The following is a 25,526-nucleotide window of genomic DNA, read 5'->3' on the forward strand; positions in this document are numbered from 1 at the left end:
CGCGCCCTCCGGACCTGTGAACTTCATCAATAAAAAGTGAAACGCAGATTACACGGCTACATGCTTTAGCTGTCAAGGATAGTAGCGTGTGCTGGCTGATTGTGTCTACATGAAGCTGCAGACGAAAGAAATGAATAACTGGATTTTTTCTTCACTTTTTAACATCTGTAATAAGGAGTGAAAATGCCATTTTCAAAACTCAGTGGTTTCTAACAGTTTAATACCTTTTTTAGGTGTTTAGATACCATAAAATCATTTCCAATGATTTTTTTTCTTTACTTGCAGTAAGACTAATTATTAATTACAACTTACTGAGAAAAAACTTTTATTTTTCCTTTTGAAGCAGCTCTTCTCAACCGTCACTCAGACATCCTTTCCCAGCATCTTCAGCAGCTGCAGCACCTTTCCTAGCGGTTTCTGAGCCTGAGCAGGGCTGGGCTACGCCTTGGGGCTGCTGAGCTCCACACATTGTCAATTTCCTCCGAAAAACTCCACTCTCTCCCAAGGCATTGGCTTGAGTCATGATTTTTTTTTTTTTTTGGCTTACACTGCAGCCCCGGAAGGCACCATGGCTTTAAAGTCCTGTCTAAAACATGGTCATTACCAGCGGTGTGCTTAACCCCCTCGGGAGAGAGAGAGAGGAGTGGTATGTGGAAGAAGAAGCTTTGTAATCGGTGGGAGAAAAAGCAGAGTTGAGACAGGCTCCACATCTCTTTCTTGTGATGGCTGAACATCCTCCTCGCCAATTTGACGCCATTCACCATTCTCAATATGATCCATGTCCAAGTGCATGTCTTGACAACAGCTGTTGGAGTTATTTTACTCAAAAGAGAGCCTGATACCAACATAAACAGTCAGAGATTGGTTTAACTTCAAATGAAGATGGCTTTGAAAGGATAGTCATAAACATTTAACAACTTACAGCATTTTTTTTGCTTTTTTTTTTTAAATCACTGAGCAGAGTCCTCACTACAACGCCTGTAATTTATTCTGAAAGGTAGATAAACATTTGTGAGAAAACCTCTGGTTTCACACTTATTTCATCAAAGATTCCTGGAAACAATTGCATTAAAAAAGTATTGCTTTTAAGGGGGCTGTATCCTGCTGCAGCCTCATGACGCTTATGTGGTCAATTAGACATCCATCCTATAGTTGTTTACCACTGATAAAAGAGCGTACTTCCAGACTTCAAAGCTACATAATATCTCAATCTTTTTTTTAATGGCCTTTGTTGAGTTCCAAGCAGTCTTTTTGTATGTGGCGTTGCTAAAAATGTCATTTTCCATGCGCTCCCATTACAGACAAGCCAAGAAAAACAGCAGAGGAGAGTTCAGGGACTTGGAGTGAGTTTCTGCGCTAATTTGCCAGTGCACATGGTGGAGGGAAGGGAAGCAGATGGAGCGATCATTAAGAACAATGACCAGCAGCTGTCTGCCCTGCTCACCCTGCACAAACCCCTGACCGAGCGCTGACTATGTCCTGGAGTACATGTGAATCCTGGAAATCTGAACTAAAACTGAGTTTATAACAAGGTAAAAATGGCAACAACACCATAAAAAGTAAGGTTGAACTTGGCTCAAGTTTGGCCAAAAGCATAATATAACATCATCCAAGCACTCATTCCTGATTCAGTACATATGATCCAGTTTCTTAAGAACACATACATACTTTCTGATGTATTTTGTCCTCTCACAGTAATAGTCCTGTTCAATGCCTTTTTAAAGCACTATTATGTTCTGACTGGCTGCCAACAAAAAGCTCAAACAGATTAGATCAGAGAGAATGTGACAGATCTGAAAGACTCATTACGGTTAAGGCAGGGAAATGCATTAGGAAGTGTCACTTTTGGCTAAAATAAAAGCAGCCTTTTTGAGTTTCTTGACCAACGCAACCACTGAAGCACTAACTCTCAACATACTTGCTGCATTGCTGTCTGAAAATATCTCTGATGCAGTTGCATGTGTTTTATATTTGAATTAAATTATGCACATACCAAATTTACACTGTATGAGTGTGATGAGGACACAGCAAGCCAGCGCTGTTCTGTTTTTCTGATGGGAACATCGCTCCCATCATCAAACTGAGATTTCACGCTCATCTGCCTGCAGAGCTCCTTCCAGCCTAGTCCGCCTCGCTGCCACTCTCTGCTGACTTATTTTTGTCTATTTCTCTTTGCTTACTGGGCTGTCAGCCCAGCCAAAGTCGCATTAAAAGATAAGAGTGGGAGGAGAAGGGAGACCAAATACCAAATGCATTAGGGCTATTAATCAGCATTAACAAATGTGAGGAATAGGCTGCAGATTTGAAAAAAACACAAGCTCTGATGATGGCTGCGTTTATCAAGGAGACACATTAAAACCCACAATCACCAAAAAAATACCCCAATGTTTTGTCTGGTGTGCCGCCAAAGGCTGAAAACGAAGAGCAACAGCAGATGTCGGTGTTTGTTGGATGTCTGAGAGTTCCACATTTGTGGAGAATACTTAATAGTATTAAATGATCCAGACATTTTTTCCCTCCTAAATGTCCTGGAATGTGACTCTAATTACTTGAAACTGTTAGTACGTCAGCCCATCACTTGTAAAAATATTACGTCAATTAACAACATGAGAAACCACCATGAGTTTGAATTAGTAGAGAAGTTACATTGAAAGTCTTCTGGATTAACTGGATTTTTTGTTGAAAAAAAGTGAAGGATTATTTTTAAACACATAAAACTGAAACTTATAATGCTCTAATAAGGCCTTTTGTTGACACTTTGTACATTTTGGGACAAAAAAAAAACAAACTGTCCCCCATGATATTGAATTGTTTTACTGGTTCAATAAATTGCATTTAAAGTAGTCATGGTATTTATAGATGCAAAGAACGGGTAGGAGGTTTTGATGTATTAGGCAGCACTGCCCTGAGTCTGCTCCCCCGTGGTCTCTACGCCCCACACCTCTCATCTGCACCCTCACCCACACTCATTCACAATAAATCAGAGACCAGACGCATGGACTCCAGAGGCTCTCCTGTTTTTTTTTATCAATAAATGAACGCAAACACTCCCCCCCACTCTGTCATTTGCATTTTAAAAAATGTTTCCATCATAACTGAACAAACAAGGGAATGAAAGCAACAGCAAAGAACAAAAGCAATTTTTACAGTCTGTGAAACTGGGACACTCGCTGGTGAAGTACAGACAAGGAAAAAGGGTTCGTTTGGAGTCTCACTTCTGGAAACACAACTGATACAAACTACTGAATAGAAATGGTAATAAAAAGTGAATTCTCAGAGAAAAGGGCTCGGTTACATAAAGTCGGTTTCTGTGTACACACATTTATTCACGCTCTGTGTTTAGCCGTCTACAGACTGTAATATTGCTCAAAACAGATATGTGTCCATCATTTTTATTTACTTAGAGTAAAACATGTTTATAGTTGAATATAGACCCTGTTACTGTTCAACCATAACCAGAATGCAGAGTTGATATAATATCTCCAATACTATTGAGCCAGTTTAATAAAGTTTTAGGAACAAAAGAGTTAAGTTCCTATAAAATATTTTCATAATGCATTCATTAGGAAAAAAGCAACTGAGAATAGAGCTGGGCTCGGAGAAACGGGTACTTGTATTGTAAAACATAAAGACGGTCGTCACGTTGATATGCTGACTAGAATCGTAAGAAGCTCTGAGTACATAAAAAACTATTTACAGCTTTTCTATTCTATGAAACGCATCCCCCATTTTTAAAGCCACACTGGGCATACTTACTGTAGTATTGGTCTTTAATATGTACCGTGACACCGTAAAGGCAAATTGGCATCCATTTCCAGTTTTGGACAGCAGAAGTAAACAACAGCATGGAGTACTGCTGTATGTACTGTGTAGTACTTCGGTTTTATGCTGAGATGATTTATACTAAAAAGATTCTTAGATCACATCTTGTGCCTTCAGGATATTATATATTTGTACAAACAGAGCCGTCTGGGAGATTTGCGAGGCCCTGTGCGAAATGGCCGGGGGGGGGCCCACGCGAAATTTTTGGGTTTTTCCAAAAACCCAAAAACCCAGAAATTTTTGGGTTTTTCGGGTCGGATCGGGTGTCTATATGCGCAATTTTAACTCTCCAATTAACAGAATACTGGATACCTTCCCCTGCCTCATCATCATCTCTTGCCTCGACGTGGAGCCCCGTGGCTGCTTGAGACCCGGTCGGATCGGAGATTTTTCTAACAAATTTATCAAACGAGCCTTTCAGAGAGGCATTAAACTCTTCCATTTTCTTTAGTTTTTTTCTTTTTTCATCCCCTGATGGAAATTTCCTGAATCTGTCTCGTTCTCTCGACATTGTGTGACAGTTTGTTCCAACTCCACCGTCTGGATCCGAGCAGCTTGTGTCTGCGCTTGGTCTGATCAGTTGTATTGAACAACAGACACATATATTTATTGATATGCACAGACTAGTAACATTTAGGTCTGTAATGGAACGTGACTGTTGATATTCATAAGGGAAAAAACGAAAAAAAAAAACGAAAAAAAAAAACTTTTTTTTTTTCAATTTTTTTTTTTTTTTTTTTTTTCAAAAACGGCCCATAGCGCGAGGCCCCGTGCGGTCGCACGGTTCGCACACCCCTTGCGGCGGCCCTGTGTACAAATACCTTTAGCACCTAGATCTTGGACTTTGCATAGAAAAGCATGTCTGATTTAAGAAAATTCTAAGAGATTGAGGCACATTTGGAAATAAAAAACATAGAAAGCACAAACCTTGGTGTCCATATTGTGGTCCCTGAGGCCCGTAAGGTCCTGTGGAGCTACTCTGGGAGTATGGACCCATATTGGGATACAAGGGGCCCCCAGGTGATGGGTGGGGGGACACGGGAGGGCCAGACTGTGGAGAGGCGAACTGGGAGCCAGACTGGTTCCTCTGCATGTTGGACATAAACCCTGAAACACATATACGGTATAATATTTGTAAAATTCCTCAGCTCAGACATTTCGAGTCATGACTGGAGCTACTCAGTGAAATGATCTGTGAGCTGAACAACTGAAGGAAGGTATTTGCTCTCGAGCAACAAACTGGAATATATGTCAAGTTCCTTGTATTGGAAGAGACATCTTTCTCGATGAAAGCCTTGATCTTTCGCCGGCATTAGATTACGTTCTGCATAAATGCACTTCGGTGACTCTTACAGCGAGAGCTGGCCATCAGCCAAAACATATATGATGACAAGAAGCGCCTCAGCAGGAATAAACCCGCACAGGGAGAATCCGGTTATGACTGACAAAAGCTCAGGTGAACACCTGTCCTCGAAGATGCCCGTGGCTTCAAAAGCTGAGTGTACATACGAAAGAGTGGGAGTGCTTTGGTTAAAACATGTGCTCCACTCTCCACAGAAGAGCCACTGATTTGGCCATGGCTACTTTGTTATTGTAAGCTGCTCCGTCAATAGATGTGTCAAAGCCTCTCAGGCCCAAACTCCCCTGCACCATTCAAATTGACATTTGGAGCGATCCTCGCCTGGGCCTCGCTCTTTCAAGCCGTGCCGCTCGTTTTCAAAACCCACAGAAAGGTCTCCCAATCCGCCACGAACAGAGAAAGGTCGCTGGACGGCCATGGAGGGAAAAGAGGGGCTGTGTGGGTGTAGAAATGTGTCTGCGGACTCAGCGTTGCAGATTAGGTGTAAATGGATTGGGCCCGGATCGACTGCAAACCTTGATACCCTTCCACTTTGTGGAACGTGTGCGCACAGGCCCACTCTTTAGTGAGTTTGGACTTTAGGAAGTGGCGGAAAAGCACAAGCTGATGCCAACAGAGAAAGAGAAAATGTGAAGAAAGGGAGAGTGGGGCACAAGTTTTAAAATGCTGTTCACTACAAACTCGCGTGAGCATACATAGGTATACATATTTGTGTTTCTGAGTGTGTGGGAGAGATAAAGTAAGGGAGCAATAAAAGCTTTGTGTTTGTTTGTGTGTGCAGTAACCAAACGAAGGCCAAGACAGAAAGCGAGGCAGTGAGAGAGGAAGTGTGTATGTGTGTGTGTGTGGGAGGGAAAGAGCGATTGGGGCCTGAAAGTGCTTAGGCTGCGAGTGCTGGGTTTAAGGAGCGAGGACATTATTGTAATGTTTTGCTTCCATTAGGGTAAGGGGATTCTGGGAGAGAAGGAGAAAAAAATACAGTGTGTAATACCGCACTTTAAATTGCCTGGAAAATGGATGGGGAGAGGAACATTGTGCAGACAGTGCTAAAAGCAAATAACACATTCAGGGATTTTTCTCTCTCTTTGCTTCATTCCCCTTCCACATACACACACACACACACACACACACACACACACACACACACACACACACACACACACACACACACACACACACACACACACACACACACACACACACACACACACACACACACACACACACACACACACACACACACACACACACAATCTCCCTCTCTTTCTGGCAAAGTGAACGAAGCGCTCAGTCGGACAACAACAGACAGGCAGCAAAGCACACGAGAGAAAGCGGAGGGGGAAAAAAAGGGACATTCCACGGATTTATGAAAATGAGGAGTAGAGAGGCTCTTAGGGAGGCCAGCACTTGAGCAAAGTGGGGAGTATTTGTAGAGGAGAAAGAAAAATAAAAAAAAAAAAACCTAAAAAAATAGCCAACTCTATTAAGGGCACTGTGCTGTCCTGGACTCAGCTAGAGGGAGCTCGAGCTTTAGAGGCAACAGAGAGCAGAATTAACTCTGCAACTTGATTTCATCAGGTTGGGAAGTAAGCTTTCACCCTTTTACTTCTTCTATCCACTCCTTTCTCAGATGTTAACCGGGCTTTGGAGGGTGATAAACAGGGGACGTCACAATCGTTCCTTTCAGGTACTTCCCAGTCTTTTGGGATTTTTTGCAGTGTATCATGGACATGTCTCTATTTTTTACAAGAGCAATCCTGCAGTTTCTTGTTTTTAAAGTAAAACTCGAGAACTGACCATACTCGCCAGAACCAACTTCCATTTTATGTATGTGGTTTGTGGGCTAGCATTCGTGTAACAAGGCTTTGGCGAACAGTTGTAGCCAAAACTGATTGAAACAAAGTCCTGGAAAACTTGAGTGAATATTTACAGTCGCAGTTTCATCAAACCACAATTCATCACTTTTAGTTTGGCTACAAATGAAACATAATGCTGGCAAAGTGAACTGAATCTGGAGGAGTTTGGGAGGATTTGAATGTGTAAAGGGCAAAGGGAACAAGCCTAAGCTAGATCGCACAGAACTGCATGAACCACGGATTTCTGTGGGAAACCTTTTTCAAGCAATATGGAGCTACAGTCACCAGGATAAATGGTATATTGATAAATAAGAATTAAAAAGAAACATGAATTATTGTGTTGATTTACAGTCACTGCAGAGCAATCAAAGCCAAAAAAACATCTATACAACTGCATTTTTCATATAATCTAAACACGTTTCTTATTTGTAGCCATAGACTTCTCTGTTTACTGCAACACAAGGCCACACTCTTGATCATCGCTCGTATTCACATCGGCCTACCTCTCTCCTGGGCGACAGGCGAGCGAGTGATCGGAGGGTGAGCTCCTTCTGGTCCATTTCCGGAGCTCTGTGGAGCCATAGTTGAACCTGAAGACAAACACGGAGACAGAAATGTACGTTTCAGACTCGTGTGACACGTAATCAGGGTTGAAAATGCAAATCCCTGAAACAAAAGCGGTTACATGGAGGGGAAAACATTTTGTATGAACTGAATTCCCTTCCTTGTTTGAAAGTGAGGTCAACAAAAACATGATTTATATTTGCTTTCCATCTGCCTTGCTTGAAACTTGAACTGGATGCAAACAATCAATACCCAATGAAGGACAGCTTTTGTGTTTCTTTCTATATTTCTTTCCATGGTACAAAAGTAACTTGTTCAAACAATATATTTTTTTAACTTGACAGAACAAAAAAAAAACAAAAGAAAAACCTTGTCGTAGAAGTTTTGATGTTCAATTGAGCTTTTACATGCATCCCCATAGAAATACGGAGCTGTTCATGGCAAACTATTACCTGAATGACAAATACACTTGAAAAAGGACAAGTCATTGGACACAAGGCCATTTCCTCGTGTAAGCATGAAAACCAGGGTGACCCCCCCCCCCCTTTACAGAAAATCAAAGGCATTTCAGAATCATGGATTAGGTGATTGTGCAGATCTTTGCTCTGCTTCTGTTCCATTGAAATCCAATAGCGGGTTGAGCGTCTGAATTAGGACAATGGCGGACACAGACTATGGTGGATTGATTTGGCCTGAAAGGCAAAGAGGTGGCAAATTAAACTTTTATCGTTGGATTCACACAAGAGAGAAAGAGAGGAAAGGAAAGGATGTGATGTCTGTCACTGAAGTGGGCTGTGCACTGGTAAACAATTTCAAATAAAAAGTAATTCAAAATTCAATGAAATGCAATTCAAACGGAACAAGGTCAGACATGAGGAAAATATATACGTTCAATAATTACCGTATGCCGTTTCGCTTGCCTCAATAGAAATAGGAGCACGCCTCAAGTATTGTTATGAAATAGAGTTAGAGCTCTGCAATGGCAGTCTTATTGCTACGCCGTCCTTAAAACTCAACAAATAAGAAGCCCAGATTCACATTATTCAATCACTCAGTGGAACGTGTGCTATTTTGAGATGTGTGTGTATACATTGTGTGTGTGAATTGTCCGACCGTGCCAGCAGTAATACATGACTGGAGGTGACACACTCTCCACATAAACAAACCCAATTAAGTCAACATAATTGCTTTGCATAAAAATGCATGAACAACATTTCCATCCACCACCGCCTACTCACACTCAAACACACACACACACCCGTAACATCCACAGACACAAAAGTAATTGCATAAACAAGTGTAAATAAACACACCAAAGCACACAAGGAGACACATATAAGAGCACAGGGCCTCATAAGATTTGTAGTGAAACACACACACATACACAAATACACGCACACACACATAAACCTCCTGCCTCACACTTGAATAGATCCAGCGGCACTGCTTCAAAGAGAGAATATTCGATTAGTTAGTCTGTCACCATGTTGCAGGAGGGAATGGGAAGCATTAGTATGCAAACGATGAAACAACTTGGTGATAACACAAGAAACACTTGCTACATGCTTTTATGTGTGTCTGTACTAGCAATGAAAAAAACCCCCACTCTAATTCATTGCTGAAGTAATAGTTATACTTTATTCCAAATCATAGCTCTGCAAATCATTTTCAAAGCTTAATACCCCCGCTTTTAATCCTATGTCTTTTGTGGGACAGTATTAGGCATGTGGAACCTCAGACAAGACACAACACATAACTTTTTTCACTCTGCCATCACTGGAAATGTGACATCCTGGTTCACAAATACACCACAAATCAGTCATAGAGCGAGCAGCGGGTCCGAAACAGAACATTACAGGAAGCTGGTAATCTCCCAAACACAAAGCAAAACCAAAAATTGCTGCACAGCTCCAGTTTGCCTCCATGGTAATCCAGAGTAGTAACCTGTAGGCCTGTGTTGAAAAAATCGATTTCCCAATTCTAAATCGATTCTCATATTAATTCCTAAAAATCGATTCATATGTCTAAAGATCAATTTTTTTTGTTTTTTTGTTTTTTGTTTTATTTATTTATTTATCTATTTTTTTTTCATCATTACATTACAACTCTTGGTTATTTTTTTGTTTATCCCCAAAACAGGAATGTTTTGTTGGACACGAGAATAACTGGTGCCATGTTTTTGCCTTTAAATATGTTTAAAGGTATGAAAACATTAAAGTGTTAGGTTATAATTGCATAAATTGTCTATATTTCATTACTTCATATACTGTCTTGGGGTTACATTTGCAAAAAATGCTAAAAAACAAATGCTGAAAAATTAAAAACCAAAATAGACCGAAAATGGAACAAATAAAAACGGAATGTGGGAAAAAATAAAACCGATTTCATCCGTCTCTGTTTGCTGCCATGGATCTGTTTGGTAATTCTGACCCACAAGATGTTTCTGAAAGCAGTTCTATCAGAATTCTGGGAGCTGATTGGTCCTTACAGCATCATTAGCTGCCAATACTTGCTGTTGAATCTCAATATAAAATTAAAGCTGCAAGCAGCGATGATCGGGCCCTCGCACTCATGGCCACCGCCCCCATAAGCATATCAGAAATGACACCACCCACGACTTCCTATGTCAAACCATTAAAAAGTTATAGCAGAAAAAAGGGACAACCAATCAGAAGAAGGGGCGGGGCTAATTCAGGCCAATGAAGGTCAAGGACTCCATAAAGAATCTGATGACACCACCCACGACTCTCTATGTCAAACCATTCCAAAGTTTCATTCATTCATTCATTCATTATCTTACCCGCTTTATCCCTTGCGGGGTCACGGGGGTCTGCTGGAGCCTATCCCAGCTTATTTTAGGTGAGAGGCAGGGGTTACACCCTGGACAGGTCACCAGTCCATCGCAGGGCCACATATAGACACACAAACCATGCTCACAATCACACTCACGCTCACACCTACGGGCAATTTAGAATCACCGATTAACCTAAATATGCATGTTTTTGGACTGTGGGAGGAAGCCGGAGTACCCGGAGGAAACCCACGCAAGCACGGGGAGAACATGCAAACTCCACACAGAAAGGCCCCTACCGGGCCTGGGAGTCGAACCGGGGACCTTCTTGCTGTGAGGCAACAGTGCTAACCACTAAGCCACCGTGCTGCCATTCCAAAGTTATATCAGATAATCGGGACAACCAATCAGAAGAAGGGGCGGGGCTAATTAAGGCCAACAAAGCTTAAGGACTCATTACAGAGTCCCATGACACCACCCACAACTCTCTATGTCAAACCATTCAAAAGTTATGGCAGAGAAAAGTATTCTAGGGGGCGCTGTTGAGCCGTTAGGCCACGCCCATTAATGCAAACCATGAAATATCAAATTTATCGCCAGGCCTGGCTTGCATGCAAAATTTGGTGACTTTTGGAGAACTATCAAATATGGACCAATCAGATTTCAAAATGGCCGACTTCCTGTTCGGTTTGGGCCATGGCTCCAAGAGACTTTTCTTTAGGTTGTGCCATCATACAGGTGTGTAGCGATTTTCGTGCATGTACGTCAAACAGTATTGTGGGGCTTGAGGTACAAAGTTTTCCGGGGGGCGCTGTTGAGCCATTTTGCCACGCCCATTAATGCAAACCATGAAATATCAAATTTATCGCCAGGCCTGGCTTGCGTGCCAAATTTGGTGCCTTTTGGGGAACTGTCAAATATGGACCAATCAGATGAAGGGGGGGTGCGCTTGTTGGCGTCTAGCGTCGCCACGGTAACACTTTTGAAAGAGAAAAGTAATGCGGGTAGTCGCAGGATGGAGACGCACATTTTGATGTATAACACACCTGGGTGCACGTTACGGTTCGGGCCGTATTAATCCTCGAAGGAATGGCATATATTGCTCCAAAATTACGTGATTAATTCAGAATGTTCAAAATGGCCGACTTCCTGTTCGGTTTCAGCCATGCCGCCAAGAGACTTTTCTTTAAGTTGTGACATGATACAGGTGTGTACCGATTTTGGTTCATGTACGTCACACCGTATTCTGGGGCTTGAGGCGCAAAGTTTTTTCGGTCTGAACCAACCAGATGAAGGGTGGGCGCGCTTTTTGGCGTCTAGCGTCGCCATGGTAACGCTTTTGAAAGAGAAAAGTAATGCGTGTTGTCGCAGGATGGAGACGCACATTTTAATGTATAACACACCTCGGTGCACGTTACGGTTCGGGCCGTATTAACTGCCGAAGGAATGGCATAAATTGCGCCAAAGTGACACGATTAATTCAAAATGGCTGACTTCCTGTTCGGTTTCGGCCATGTCCCCAAGAGACTTTTCTTTAAGTTGTGTACTGATACAGGTGTGTAGCGATTTTCGTGCATGTACGTCAAACCGTATTGTGGGGCTTGAGTCACAAAGTTTTCCGGGGGGCGCTGTTGAGCCATTTTGCCACGCCCATTAATGTAAACCATTAAATATAAAATTTTTCGCCAGGCCTGACTTGCATGCAAAATTTGGTGACTTTTTGGCCACGTTTAGGGGGGCAAAAAGGCCCTCCTTTCGTCAGAAGAAAAAGAAAAAGAAAAAGATTAAAGCTGCAAGCAGCAATGAACGGGCCCTCGCACTCACGGCCACCGCCCCCCCATAAGCATATCAGAAATGACACCACCCACGACTTCCTTTGTCAAACCATTGAAAAGCTATAGCAGAAAAAAGGGACAATCAATCAGAAGAAGGGGCGGGGCTAATTCAGGCCAATGAAAGTCAAGGACTCCATACAGAATCTGATGACACCACCCACGACTCTCTATGTCAAACCATTCCAAAGTTATAGCAGAAAATCGGGACAACCAATCAGAAGAAGGGGCGGGGCTAATTAAGGCTAACGAAGCTTAAGGACTCATTACAGAGTCCCATGACACCACCCACGACTTCCTATGTCAAACCATTCAAAAGTTATAGCAGAAAATCGGGACAACCAATCAGAAGAAGGGGCGGGGCTAATTCAGGCCAATGAAGGTCAAGGGCTCCATAAAGAATCTGATGACACCACCCACGACTCTCTATGTCAAACCATTCAAAAGTTATGGCAGAGAAAAGTATTCTAGGGGGCGCTGTTGAGCCGTTAGGCCACGCCCATTAATGCAAGGCATGAAATATCAAATTTATCACCAGGCCTGGCTTGCATGCAAAATTTGGTGACTTTTGGAGAACTATCAAATATGGACCAATCAGATGAAGGGGGGGCGCGCCTTTTGGCGTCTAGCGTCGCCACGGTAACACTTTTGAAAGAGAAAAGTAATGCGCGTAGTCGCAGGATGGAGACGCACATTTTGATGTATAACACACTTGGGGACACGTTACAGTTCGGGCTGAATTAACTGCCGAATGAATGGCATAAATTTCGCCAAAATGACACGATTAATTCAAAATGGCCGACATCCTGTTCGGTTTCGGGCATGACCCCAAGAGACTTTTGTTTAAGTTGCGCCATGATACAGGTGTGTACCGATTTCCGTGCATGTACGTCTAACAGTATTGCGGGGCTTGAGGCACAAAGTTTTCAAGGGGGCGCTGTTGAGCCATTTTGCCACGCCAATTAATGCAAACCATTAAATACCAAATTTATCGCCAGGCCTGGCTTGGGTGCAAAATTTGGTGCCTTTTGGGGAACTATCAAATATGGACCAATCACATGAAGGGGGGGTGCGCTTGTTGGCGTCTAGCGTCGCCACGGTAACACTTTGGAAAGAGAAAAGTAATGCGTGTAGTCGCAGGATGGAGACGCACATTTTGATGTATAACACATCTGGGTTCACGATACGGTTCGGGCTGAATTAACTCTCGAAGGAATGGCATATATTGCTCCAAAATTACGCGATTAATGCAGAATGTTCAAAATGGCCGACTTCCTGTTCGGTTTTGGCCATGGCGCCAAGAGACTTTTCTTTTAGTTGCGACATGATACAGGTGTGTACCGATTTTCGTTCATGTACGTCAAAGCGTATTATGGGGCTTGAGGCGCAAAGTTTTTTCTGTCTGAACCAATCAGATGAAGGGTGGGCACGCTTTTTGGCGTCTAGCGTCGCCACGGTAACGCTTTCGAAAGAGAAAAGTAATGCGTGGGGTCGGATGATGGAGACGCACATTTTGATGTATAACACACTTGGGGGAACGTTACAGTTCGGGCTGAATTAACTTTCGAAGGAATGGCATAAATTTCGCCAAAATGACACGACTAATTCAAAATGGCCGACATCCTGTTCGGTTTCGGGCATGACCCCAAGAGACTTTTGTTTAAGTTGTCCCATGATACAGGTGTGTACCGATTTTCGTCCATGTACGTCTAACAGTATCGTGGGGCTTGAGGCACAAAGTTTTCAAGGGGGCGCTGTTGAGCCATTTTGCCACGCCCATTAATGCAAACCTTTAAATATCAAATTTTTCGCCAGGCCTGACTAGGGTGCAAAATTTGGTGACTTTTTGGGCATGTTAAGGGGGGCAAAAAGGCCTTCACTTTGTCAGGAAAATAATAATAATAATAATAATAATAATAAAAATTCCTGCAAATACAATAGGGCCTTCGCACTGAAGGTGCTCGGGCCCTAATAATAATAATAAAAATTCCTGCAAATACAATAGGGCCTTCGCACTGAAGGTGCTCGGGCCCTAATTAAAGCTGCAAGCAGCGATGAACGGGCCCTCGCACTCACGGCCACCGCCCCCCATAAGCATGTCAGAAAAGACACCACCCACGACTTCCTATGTCAAAACATTCAAAAGTTATAGCAGAAAAAAGGGACAACCAATCAGAAGAAGGGGCGGGGCTAATTCAGGTCAATGAAGGTCAAGGACTCCATACAGAATCTGATGACACCACCCACGACTCTCTATGTCAAACCATTCCAAAGTTATAGCAGAAAATCGGGACAACCAATCAGAAGAAGGGGCGGGGCTAATTAAGGCCAACGAAGCTTAAGAACTCAGTACAAAGTCCCATGACACCACCCACGACTTCCTATGTCAAACCATTAAAAAGTTATAGCAGAAAAAAGGGACAACCAATCAGAAGAAGGGGCGGGGCTAATTCAGCCAATGAAGGTCAAGGACTCCATAAAGAATCTGATGACACCACCCAGGACTCTCTATGTCAAACCATTCCAATGTTATAGCAGAAAATCGGGACAACCAATCAGAAGAAGGGGCGGGGCTAATTAAGGCCAACGAAGCTTAAGGACTCATTACAGAGTCCCATGACACCACCCACAACTTCCTATGTCAAACCATTCAAAAGTTATGGCAGATAAAAGTATTCTAGGGGGCGCTGTTGAGCCGTTAGGCCACGCCCATTAATGCAAACCATGAAATATCAAATCTATCGCCAGGCCTGGCTTGGATGCAAAATTTGGTGACTTTTGGAGAACTATCAAATATGGACCAATCACATGAAGGGGGGGCGCGCCTTTTGGCGTCTAGTGTCGCCACGGTAACACTTTTAAAAGAGAAAAGTAATGCGTGGTGTCGCAGGATGTAGACGCACATTTTGATGTATAACACACCTGGGTGCACATTACGGTTCGGGCTGAATTAACTGCCGAAGGAATGGCATAAATTTCGCCAAAATGACACAATTTATTAAAAATGGCCGACATCCTGTTCGGTTTCGGCCATGGCTCCAAGAGACTTTTCTTTAAGTTGTGCCATGATACAGGTGTGTAGCGATTTTCGTGCATGTACGTCAAACCGTATTGTGGGGCTTGAGGCCCAAAGTTTTCCGGGGGGCGCTGTTGAGCCATTTTGCCACGCCCATTAATGCAAACCATGAAATATCAAATTTATCGCCAGGCCTGGCTTGCCCCCATAAGCATATCAGAAAAGACACCACCCACGACTTCCTATGTCAAAACATTCAAAAGTTATAGCAGAAAAAAGGGACAACCAATCAGAAGAAGGGGCGGGGCTAATTCAGGTCAATGAAGGTCAAGGACTCCATACAGAATCTGATGACACCACCCACGACTCTCTATGTCAAACCATTCCAAAGTTATAGCAGAAAATCGGGACAACCAATCAGAAGAAGGGGCGGGGCTAATTAAGGCCAACGAAGCTTAAGAACTCAGTACAAAGTCCCATGACACCACCCACGACTTCCTATGTCAAACCATTAAAAAGTTATAGCAGAAAAAAGGGACAACCAATCAGAAGAAGGGGCGGGGCTAATTCAGCCAATGAAGGTCAAGGACTCCATAAAGAATCTGATGACACCACCCAGGACTCTCTATGTCAAACCATTCCAATGTTATAGCAGAAAATCGGGACAACCAATCAGAAGAAGGGGCGGGGCTAATTAAGGCCAACGAAGCTTAAGGACTCATTACAGAGTCCCATGACACCACCCACAACTTCCTATGTCAAACCATTCAAAAGTTATGGCAGATAAAAGTATTCTAGGGGGCGCTGTTGAGCCGTTAGGCCACGCCCATTAATGCAAACCATGAAATATCAAATCTATCGCCAGGCCTGGCTTGGATGCAAAATTTGGTGACTTTTGGAGAACTATCAAATATGGACCAATCACATGAAGGGGGGGCGCGCCTTTTGGCGTCTAGTGTCGCCACGGTAACACTTTTAAAAGAGAAAAGTAATGCGTGGTGTCGCAGGATGTAGACGCACATTTTGATGTATAACACACCTGGGTGCACATTACGGTTCGGGCTGAATTAACTGCCGAAGGAATGGCATAAATTTCGCCAAAATGACACAATTTATTAAAAATGGCCGACATCCTGTTCGGTTTCGGCCATGGCTCCAAGAGACTTTTCTTTAAGTTGTGCCATGATACAGGTGTGTAGCGATTTTCGTGCATGTACGTCAAACCGTATTGTGGGGCTTGAGGCCCAAAGTTTTCCGGGGGGCGCTGTTGAGCCATTTTGCCACGCCCATTAATGCAAACCATGAAATATCAAATTTATCGCCAGGCCTGGCTTGCATGCCAAATTTGGTGCCTTTTGGGGAACTATCAAATATGGACCAATCAGATGAAGGGGGGGGTGCGCTTGTTGGCGTCTAGCGTCGCCATGGTAACACTTTTGAAAGAGAAAAGTAATGCGTGTAGTCGCAGGATGGAGACGCACATTTTGATGTATAACACACCTGGGTTCACGATACGGTTCGGGCTGAATTAACTCTCGAAGGAATGGCATATATTGCTTCAAAATTACGCAATTAATTCAGAATGTTCAAAATGGACGACTTCGTGTTGGGTTTCGGCCATGGCGCCAAGAGACTTTTCTGTTAGTTGCGACATGATACAGGTGTGTACCAATTTTCGTTCATGTACGTCAAACCGTATTATGGGGCTTGAGGCGCAAAGTTTTTTCTGTCTGAACCAACCAGATGAAGGGTGGGCGCGCTTTTTGGCGTCTAGCGTCGCCACGGTAACGCTTTTGAAAGAGAAAAGTAATGCGTGTGGTCGCAGGAGGGAGACGCACATTTTGATGTATAACACACCTGGGTGCACGTTACGGTTCGGGCTGAATTAACTGCCGAAGGAATGGCATAAATTGCGCCAAAGTGACACGATTAATTCAAAAATGGCCGACTTCCTGTTCGGTTTCGGGCATGACGCCAAGAGACTTTTCTTTAAGTTGTCCCATGATACAGGTGTGTACCGATTTTCGTGCATGTACGTCAAACCGTATCGTGGGGCTTGAGGCACAAAGTTTTCAAGGGGGCGCTGTTGAGCCATTTTACCACGCCCATTAATGCAAACTATTAAATATCAAATTTTTCGCCAGGCCTGACTTGGGTGCAAAATTTGGTGACTTTTTGGGCATGTTAAGGGGGGCAAAAAGGCCTTCCTTTTGTCAGGAAAATAATAATAATAAAAATTCCTGCAAATACAATAGGGCCTTCGCACTGAAGGTGCTCGGGCCCTAATTAAAGCTGCAAGCAGCAATGAACGGGCCCTCGCACTCACGGCCACCGCCCCCCCATAAGCATATCAGAAATGACACCACCCACGACTTCCTTTGTCAAACCATTGAAAAGCTATAGCAGAAAAAAGGGACAATCAATCAGAAGAAGGGGCGGGGCTAATTCAGGCCAATGAAAGTCAAGGACTCCATACAGAATCTGATGACACCACCCACGACTCTCTATGTCAAACCATTCCAAAGTTATAGCAGAAAATCGGGACAACCAATCAGAAGAAGGGGCGGGGCTAATTAAGGCTAACGAAGCTTAAGGACTCATTACAGAGTCCCATGACACCACCCACGACTTCCTATGTCAAACCATTCAAAAGTTATAGCAGAAAATCGGGACAACCAATCAGAAGAAGGGGCGGGGCTAATTCAGGCCAATGAAGGTCAAGGGCTCCATAAAGAATCTGATGACACCACCCACGACTCTCTATGTCAAACCATTCAAAAGTTATGGCAGAGAAAAGTATTCTAGGGGGCGCTGTTGAGCCGTTAGGCCACGCCCATTAATGCAAGGCATGAAATATCAAATTTATCACCAGGCCTGGCTTGCATGCAAAATTTGGTGACTTTTGGAGAACTATCAAATATGGACCAATCAGATGAAGGGGGGGCGCGCCTTTTGGCGTCTAGCGTCGCCACGGTAACACTTTTGAAAGAGAAAAGTAATGCGCGTAGTCGCAGGATGGAGACGCACATTTTGATGTATAACACACTTGGGGACACGTTACAGTTCGGGCTGAATTAACTGCCGAATGAATGGCATAAATTTCGCCAAAATGACACGATTAATTCAAAATGGCCGACATCCTGTTCGGTTTCGGGCATGACCCCAAGAGACTTTTGTTTAAGTTGCGCCATGATACAGGTGTGTACCGATTTCCGTGCATGTACGTCTAACAGTATTGCGGGGCTTGAGGCACAAAGTTTTCAAGGGGGCGCTGTTGAGCCATTTTGCCACGCCAATTAATGCAAACCATTAAATACCAAATTTATCGCCAGGCCTGGCTTGGGTGCAAAATTTGGTGCCTTTTGGGGAACTATCAAATATGGACCAATCACATGAAGGGGGGGTGCGCTTGTTGGCGTCTAGCGTCGCCACGGTAACACTTTGGAAAGAGAAAAGTAATGCGTGTAGTCGCAGGATGGAGACGCACATTTTGATGTATAACACATCTGGGTTCACGATACGGTTCGGGCTGAATTAACTCTCGAAGGAATGGCATATATTGCTCCAAAATTACGCGATTAATGCAGAATGTTCAAAATGGCCGACTTCCTGTTCGGTTTTGGCCATGGCGCCAAGAGACTTTTCTTTTAGTTGCGACATGATACAGGTGTGTACCGATTTTCGTTCATGTACGTCAAAGCGTATTATGGGGCTTGAGGCGCAAAGTTTTTTCTGTCTGAACCAATCAGATGAAGGGTGGGCACGCTTTTTGGCGTCTAGCGTCGCCACGGTAACGCTTTCGAAAGAGAAAAGTAATGCGTGGGGTCGGATGATGGAGACGCACATTTTGATGTATAACACACTTGGGGGAACGTTACAGTTCGGGCTGAATTAACTTTCGAAGGAATGGCATAAATTTCGCCAAAATGACACGACTAATTCAAAATGGCCGACATCCTGTTCGGTTTCGGGCATGACCCCAAGAGACTTTTGTTTAAGTTGTCCCATGATACAGGTGTGTACCGATTTTCGTCCATGTACGTCTAACAGTATCGTGGGGCTTGAGGCACAAAGTTTTCAAGGGGGCGCTGTTGAGCCATTTTGCCACGCCCATTAATGCAAACCTTTAAATATCAAATTTTTCGCCAGGCCTGACTAGGGTGCAAAATTTGGTGACTTTTTGGGCATGTTAAGGGGGGCAAAAAGGCCTTCACTTTGTCAGGAAAATAATAATAATAATAATTAAAGCTGCAAGCAGCAATGAACGGGCCCTCGCACTCACGGCCACCGCCCCCCATAAGTATCAGAAATGACACCACCCACGACTTCCTATGTCAAACCATTGAAAAGTTATAGCAGAAAAAAGGGACAACCAATCAGAAGAAGGGGCGGGGCTAATTCAGGCCAATGAAGGTCAAGGACTCCATACAGAATCTGATGACACCACCCACGACTCTCTATGTCAAACCATTCCAAAGTTATAGCAGAAAATCGGGACAACCAATCAGAAGAAGGGGCGGGCTAATTAAGGCCAACGAAGCTTAAGGACTCATTACAGAGTCCCATGACACCACCCACGACTTCCTATGTCAAACCAATCAAAAGTTATAGCAGAAAAAAGGGACAACCAATCAGAAGAAGGGGCGGGGCTAATTTAAGCCAATGAAGGTCAAGGGCTCCATAAAGAATCTGATGAGACCACCCACGACTCTCTATGTCAAACCATTCCAAAGTTATAGCAGAAAATCGGGACAACCAATCAGAAGAAGGGGCGGGGCTAATTAAGACTCACGAAGGTTAAGGACTCATTACAGAGTCCCATGACACCACCCACGACTTCCTATGTCAAACAATTAAAATGTTATAGCAGAAAAAAGGGACAACCAATGACAAGAAGGGGCGGGGCTAATTCAGGCCAATGAAGGTCAAGGACTCCATACAGAATCTTATGACACCACCCAGGACTCTCTATGTCAAACCATTCCAAAGTTATAGCAGAAAATCGGGACAACCAATCAGAAGAAGGGGCGGGGCTAATTAAGGCCAACGAAGCTTAAGAACTCATTACAGAGTCCCATGATACCACCCATGACTTCCTATGTCAAACCATTCAAAAGTTATAGCAGAAAAAAGGGACAACCAATCAGAAGAAGGGGCGGGGCTAATTAAGGCCAACGAAGCTTAAGGACTCATTACAGAGTCCCATGACACCACCCACAACTCTCTATGTCAAACCATTCAAAAGTTATGGCAGAGAAAAGTATTCTAGGGGGCGCTGTTGAGCCGTTAGGCCACGCCCATTAATGCAAACCATGAAATATCAAATGTATCGCCAAGTCTGGCTTGCATGCAAAATTTGGTGACTTTTGGAGAACTATCAAATATGGACTAATCAGATGAAGGGGGGGGGGGGGCGCCTTTTGGCGTCTAGCGTCGCCACGGTAACACTTTTGAAAGAGAAAAGTAATGCGTGGTGTCGCAGGATGTAGACGCACATTTTGATGTATAACACACCTGGGGGCACGTTACGGTTCGGGCTGAATTAACTGCCGAAGGAATGGCATAAATTTCGCCAAAATGACACAATGTATTCAAAATGGCCGACATCCTGTTCGGTTTCGGCCATGGCTCCAAGAGACTTTTCTTTAAGTTGTGCCATGATACAGGTGTGTAGCGATTTTCGTGCATGTACGTCAAACCGTATTGTGGGGCTTGAGGCACAAAGTTTTCCGGGGGGCGCTGTTGAGCCATTTTGCCACGCCCATTAATGCAAACCATGAAATATTACATTTATCGCCAGGCCTGGCTTGCATGCCAAATTTGGTGCCTTTTGGGGAACTATCAAATATGGACCAATCAGATGAAGGGGGGGTGCGCTTGTTGGTGTCTAGCGTCGCCACGGTAACACTTTTGAAAGAGAAAAGTAATGCGTGTAGTCGCAGGATGGAGACGCACATTTTGATGTATAACACACCTGGGTGCACGTTACGGTTCGGGCTGAATTAACTGCCGAAGGAATGGAATACATTTCGCCAAAATGACACAATTTATTCAAAATGGCCGACATCCTGTTCGGTTTCGGCCATGGCTCCAAGAGACTTTTCTTTAAGTTGTGCCATGATACAGGTGTGTAGCGATTTTCGTGCATGTACGTCAAACCGTATTGTGGGGCTTGAGGCCCAAAGTTTTCCGGGGGGCGCTGTTGAGCCAATTTGCCATGCCCATTAATGCAAACCATGAAATATCAAATTTATCGCCAGGCCTGGCTTGCATGCCAAATTTGGTGCATTTTGGGGAACTATCAAATATGGACCAATCAGATGAAGGGGGGGGTGCATTTGTTGGCGTCTAGCGTCGCCACGGTAACACTTTTGAAAGAGAAAAGTAATGCGTGTAGTCGCAGGATGGAGACGCACATTTTGATGTATAACACATCTGGGTTCACGATACGGTTCGGGCTGAATTAACTCTCAAAGGAATGGCATATATTGCTCCAAAATTACGCAATTAATTCAGAATGTTCAAAATGGCCGACTTCCTGTTCGGTTTCTGCCATGGCGCCAAGAGACTTTTCTTTTAGGTGCTACATGATACAGGAGTGTACCAATTTACGTCCATGTACGTCAAACCGTATTGTGGGGCTTGAGGCGCAAAGTTTTCTCTGTCTGAACCAACCAGATGAAGGGTGGGCGCGCTTTTTGGCGTCTAGCGTCGCCACGGTAACGCTTTTGAAAGAGAAAAGTAATGCGTGGTGTCGCAGGATGGAGACGCACATTTTTATGTATAACACACCTGGGTGCACGTTACGGTTTGGGCTGAATTAACTGCCGAAGGAATGGCATAAATTTCGCTAAAATGACACGATTAATTCAAAATGGCCAACATCCTGTTCGGTTTCGGGCATGACCCCAAGAGACTTTTGTTTAAGTTGTCACATGATACAGGTGTGTACTGATTTTCGTGCATGTACGTCAAACCGTATCGTGGGGCTTGAGGCACAAAGTTTTCAAGGGGGCGCTGTTGAGCCATTTTGCCACGCCCATTAATGCAAACCTTTAAATATCAAATTTTTCGCCAGGCCTGACTAGGGTGCAAAATTTGGTGACTTTTTGGGAATGTTAAGGGGGGCAAAAAGGCCTTTACTTTGTCAGGAAAATAATAATAATAATTAAAGCTGCAAGCAGCGATGAACGGGCCCTCGCACTCACGTCAACCGCCCCCCATAAGCATATCAGAAATGACACTTACGACTTCCTATGTCAAACCATTCAAAAGTTATAGCAGAAAAAAGGGACGACCAGTCAGAAGAAGGGGCGGGGCTAATTAAGGCCAAAGAAGCTCAAGGACTCATTACAGAGCCCCATGACACCACCCACGACTCTCTATGTCAAAACATTCAAAAGTTATAGCATGAAATAGGGACAACCAATCAGAAAAAGGGACTGGGCTAATTGTCACCAATTATGGTCAAGGACTCAATGCCAAGTCCCATGACACCACCCACGACTCTTTATGTCAAACTTTTCAAAAGTTATGGCAGAGAAAAGTTTTCTAGGGGGCGCTGTTGAGCCATTAGGACACGCCCATTAATGCAAACCATGAAATATCAAATTTATCGCCAGGCCTGGCTTGCATGCTAAATTTGGTGGCTTTTGGAGAACAATCAAATATGGACCAATCAGATGAAGGGGAGGCGCGCTTTTTGGCATCTTGCGTCGTCACGGTTACACTTTTGAAAGAGAAAAGTAATGCGCGTAGTCGCAGGATGGAGACACAAATTTTGATGTATAACACATCTGGGTGCACGTTAAGGTTCGGGCCGTATTAATTGCGGAAGGAATGGCATAAATTGCGCCAAAATTACACAATTAATTCAAAATGGCCGACATCCTGTTCGGTTTCCGCCATGGCACCAAGAGACTTTTCTTTAAGTTGCGGCATGATACAGGTGTGTACCGATTTTCGTGCATGTACGTCAAACCGTATTGTGGGGCTTAAGGCACAAAGTTTTCCGGGGGGCGCTGTTGAGCCATTTTGCCACGCCCATTAATACAAACCATGAAATATCAAATGTATCGCCAGGCCTGGCTTGCATGCCAAATTTGGTGCCTTTTGAGGAACTATCAAATATGGACCAATCAGATGAAGGGGGGGCGCTCTTTTTGGCATCTAGCGTCGCCACGGTAACACTTTTGAAAGAGAAAAGTAATGCGCGTAGTCGCAGGATGGAGACGCACATTTTGATGTATAACACACCTGGGTGCACGTTACGGTTCGGGCCGTATTAATTCTCGAAGGAATGGCATATATTGCTCCAAAATTACGTGATTTATTCAGAATGTTCAAAATGGCCGACTTCCTGTTCGGTTTCGGCCATGGCGCCAAGAGACTTTTCCTTAAGTTGCGACATGATACAGGTGTGTACCGATTTTCGTTCATGTACGTCAAACCGTATTATGGGGCTTGAGGCACAAAGTTTTTTCTGTCTGAACCAATCAGATGAAGGGTGGGCGCGCTTTTTGGTGTCTAGCATCGCCACGGTAACGCTTTTGAAAGAGAAAAGTAATGCATGGTGTCGGAGGATGGAGACGCACATCTTGATGTATAACACACTTGGGGGCACGTTACGGTTCGGGCCGTATTAACTGCCGAAGGAATGGCATGAATTTCGCCAAAATGACACGATTAATTCAAAATGGCCGACATCCTGTTCGGTTTCGGGCATGACTCCAAGAGACTTTTCTTTAAGTTGTGCCATGATACAGGTGTGTACCGATTTTCGTGCATGTACGTCAAACCGTATCGTGGGGCTTGAGGCACAAAGTTTTCCGGGGGGCGCTGTTGAGCCATTTTGCCACGCCCATTAATGCAAACCATTAAATATCAAATTTTTCACCAGGCCTGGTTTGCCTGCAAAATTTGGTGACTTTTTGGGCACGTTTAGGGGGGCAAAAAGGCCCTCCTTTCGTCAGAAAAATAATAACGCAAATAATTCCTACAGATACAATAGGGCCTTCGCACTGAAGGTGCTCGGGCCCTAATAAAAATTCCTGCAAATACAATAGGGCCTTCGCACTGAAGGTGCTCGGGCCCTAATAATAATAATAAAAATTCCTGCAAATACAATAGGGCCTTCGCACTGAAGGTGCTCGGGCCCTAAAAAAGAAAAAGAAAAAGAAAAAGAAAAAAAAAAATTCCTACAGATACAATAGGGCCTTCGCACTGAAGGTGCTCGGGCCCTAATAATAACGCGAAGAATTCCTACAGATACAATAGGGCCTTCGCACTGAAGGTGCTCGGGCCCTAACTAGTAGTAATATTTTGCAGAACTACAGTCATATAATTCATGCAACAGCTCAAAAAACTGTTTTAATAACAGTAACCCAAATCAATATCGGAATCGAATCGAATCAAATCTTGATAATCGATTCTGAATCGAATCGATTCTTGACATTTGAATCGATCCCCAGCCCTAGTAACCCGTAACCAGCCCCGTGTATTACAGAGCTTTCAGACATAAAACATCCTCCCGAAGCTGAAGTACGGTGGAGGGAGCATCATAACTTGGCCTTGCTTTGCTGCCTCAGTGGTTGGACCACTTATCATCTTCTAAGGGGAAATTAATTTGCAGGTTTATCAAAACATCTCACAGGATAATGACAGGGTGGCTGTCTGCCAGGTGAGTCTTAGTGGAAGTTGGGTGATGTAGTAAAGATGTGGCTGAAAGTCAAGAGAGTATTCACACTTGATGTCGCACTAATGTATCTGGGCAGTACTGTAAAGAGCAACGGTCTCCTGAGCCTTGAACAAGTCTGATCCAGGACCACGGAAAGTACTTACTTTATATCATATCTGCCAGAGGGGTCACTTAGCTTTTACTTCACCACTTTGAATCTTTAAAAGGGAGTGTTCAATAAATTCACAAGAAAGCACAATTGTGTCTTCTGTGTCATCAGTTTAAGTACATTGTGTTTATCTATTATTGTGATGTAGAATAAGGTCAGTTCAGAAAATCTATTCTCAGGGGTTCACATACTTTTTTTTGCCACTGCAGTTGTATCTCAGGTTGGTGTGTTTGAATGTGACAAGACCCAAAAGCCTGTTATACGGTAGTTAAAACTAGCTCATCATATGGATTAGTTCATAATCCAGATGCGTTTTGAATGCATCTTATTACATTTATTTTCGTGCATTGAACACTACAAGTCAAAATTACTCTTATGTACCGAGTACATTTGCTCAGCAGGTAATTAGACGGATCTCTGCCCCTCAGACGGATCTGAGT

The 25,526-nt window shown here is 43.8% G+C and overlaps 1 protein-coding gene across 9 annotated transcripts in view; it reads right to left on the reverse strand.

The window, feature by feature from the left end:
• arid1b (AT-rich interactive domain 1B) overlaps positions 1-25,526 on the reverse strand; it is a 224,445-nt gene that overhangs the window by 33,746 nt on the left and 165,173 nt on the right. For 8 of the 9 annotated variants that reach the window (XM_061742836.1, XM_061742835.1, XM_061742830.1 and 5 more), the window contains 2 exons: positions 7,542-7,628; positions 4,750-4,929 (listed from right to left, as the gene is read on the reverse strand). In XM_061742836.1, coding sequence (XP_061598820.1) covers positions 4,750-4,929; positions 7,542-7,628 — 267 coding nt within the window. The remainder of the gene's footprint in view (positions 1-4,749; positions 4,930-7,541; positions 7,629-25,526) is intronic. The other variant, XM_061742834.1, reaches the window with a different exon arrangement.

The sequence above is a fragment of the Cololabis saira genome, chromosome 16 (genome assembly GCF_033807715.1).
Source record: "Cololabis saira isolate AMF1-May2022 chromosome 16, fColSai1.1, whole genome shotgun sequence".
Taxonomy (NCBI): domain Eukaryota; kingdom Metazoa; phylum Chordata; class Actinopteri; order Beloniformes; family Belonidae; genus Cololabis; species Cololabis saira.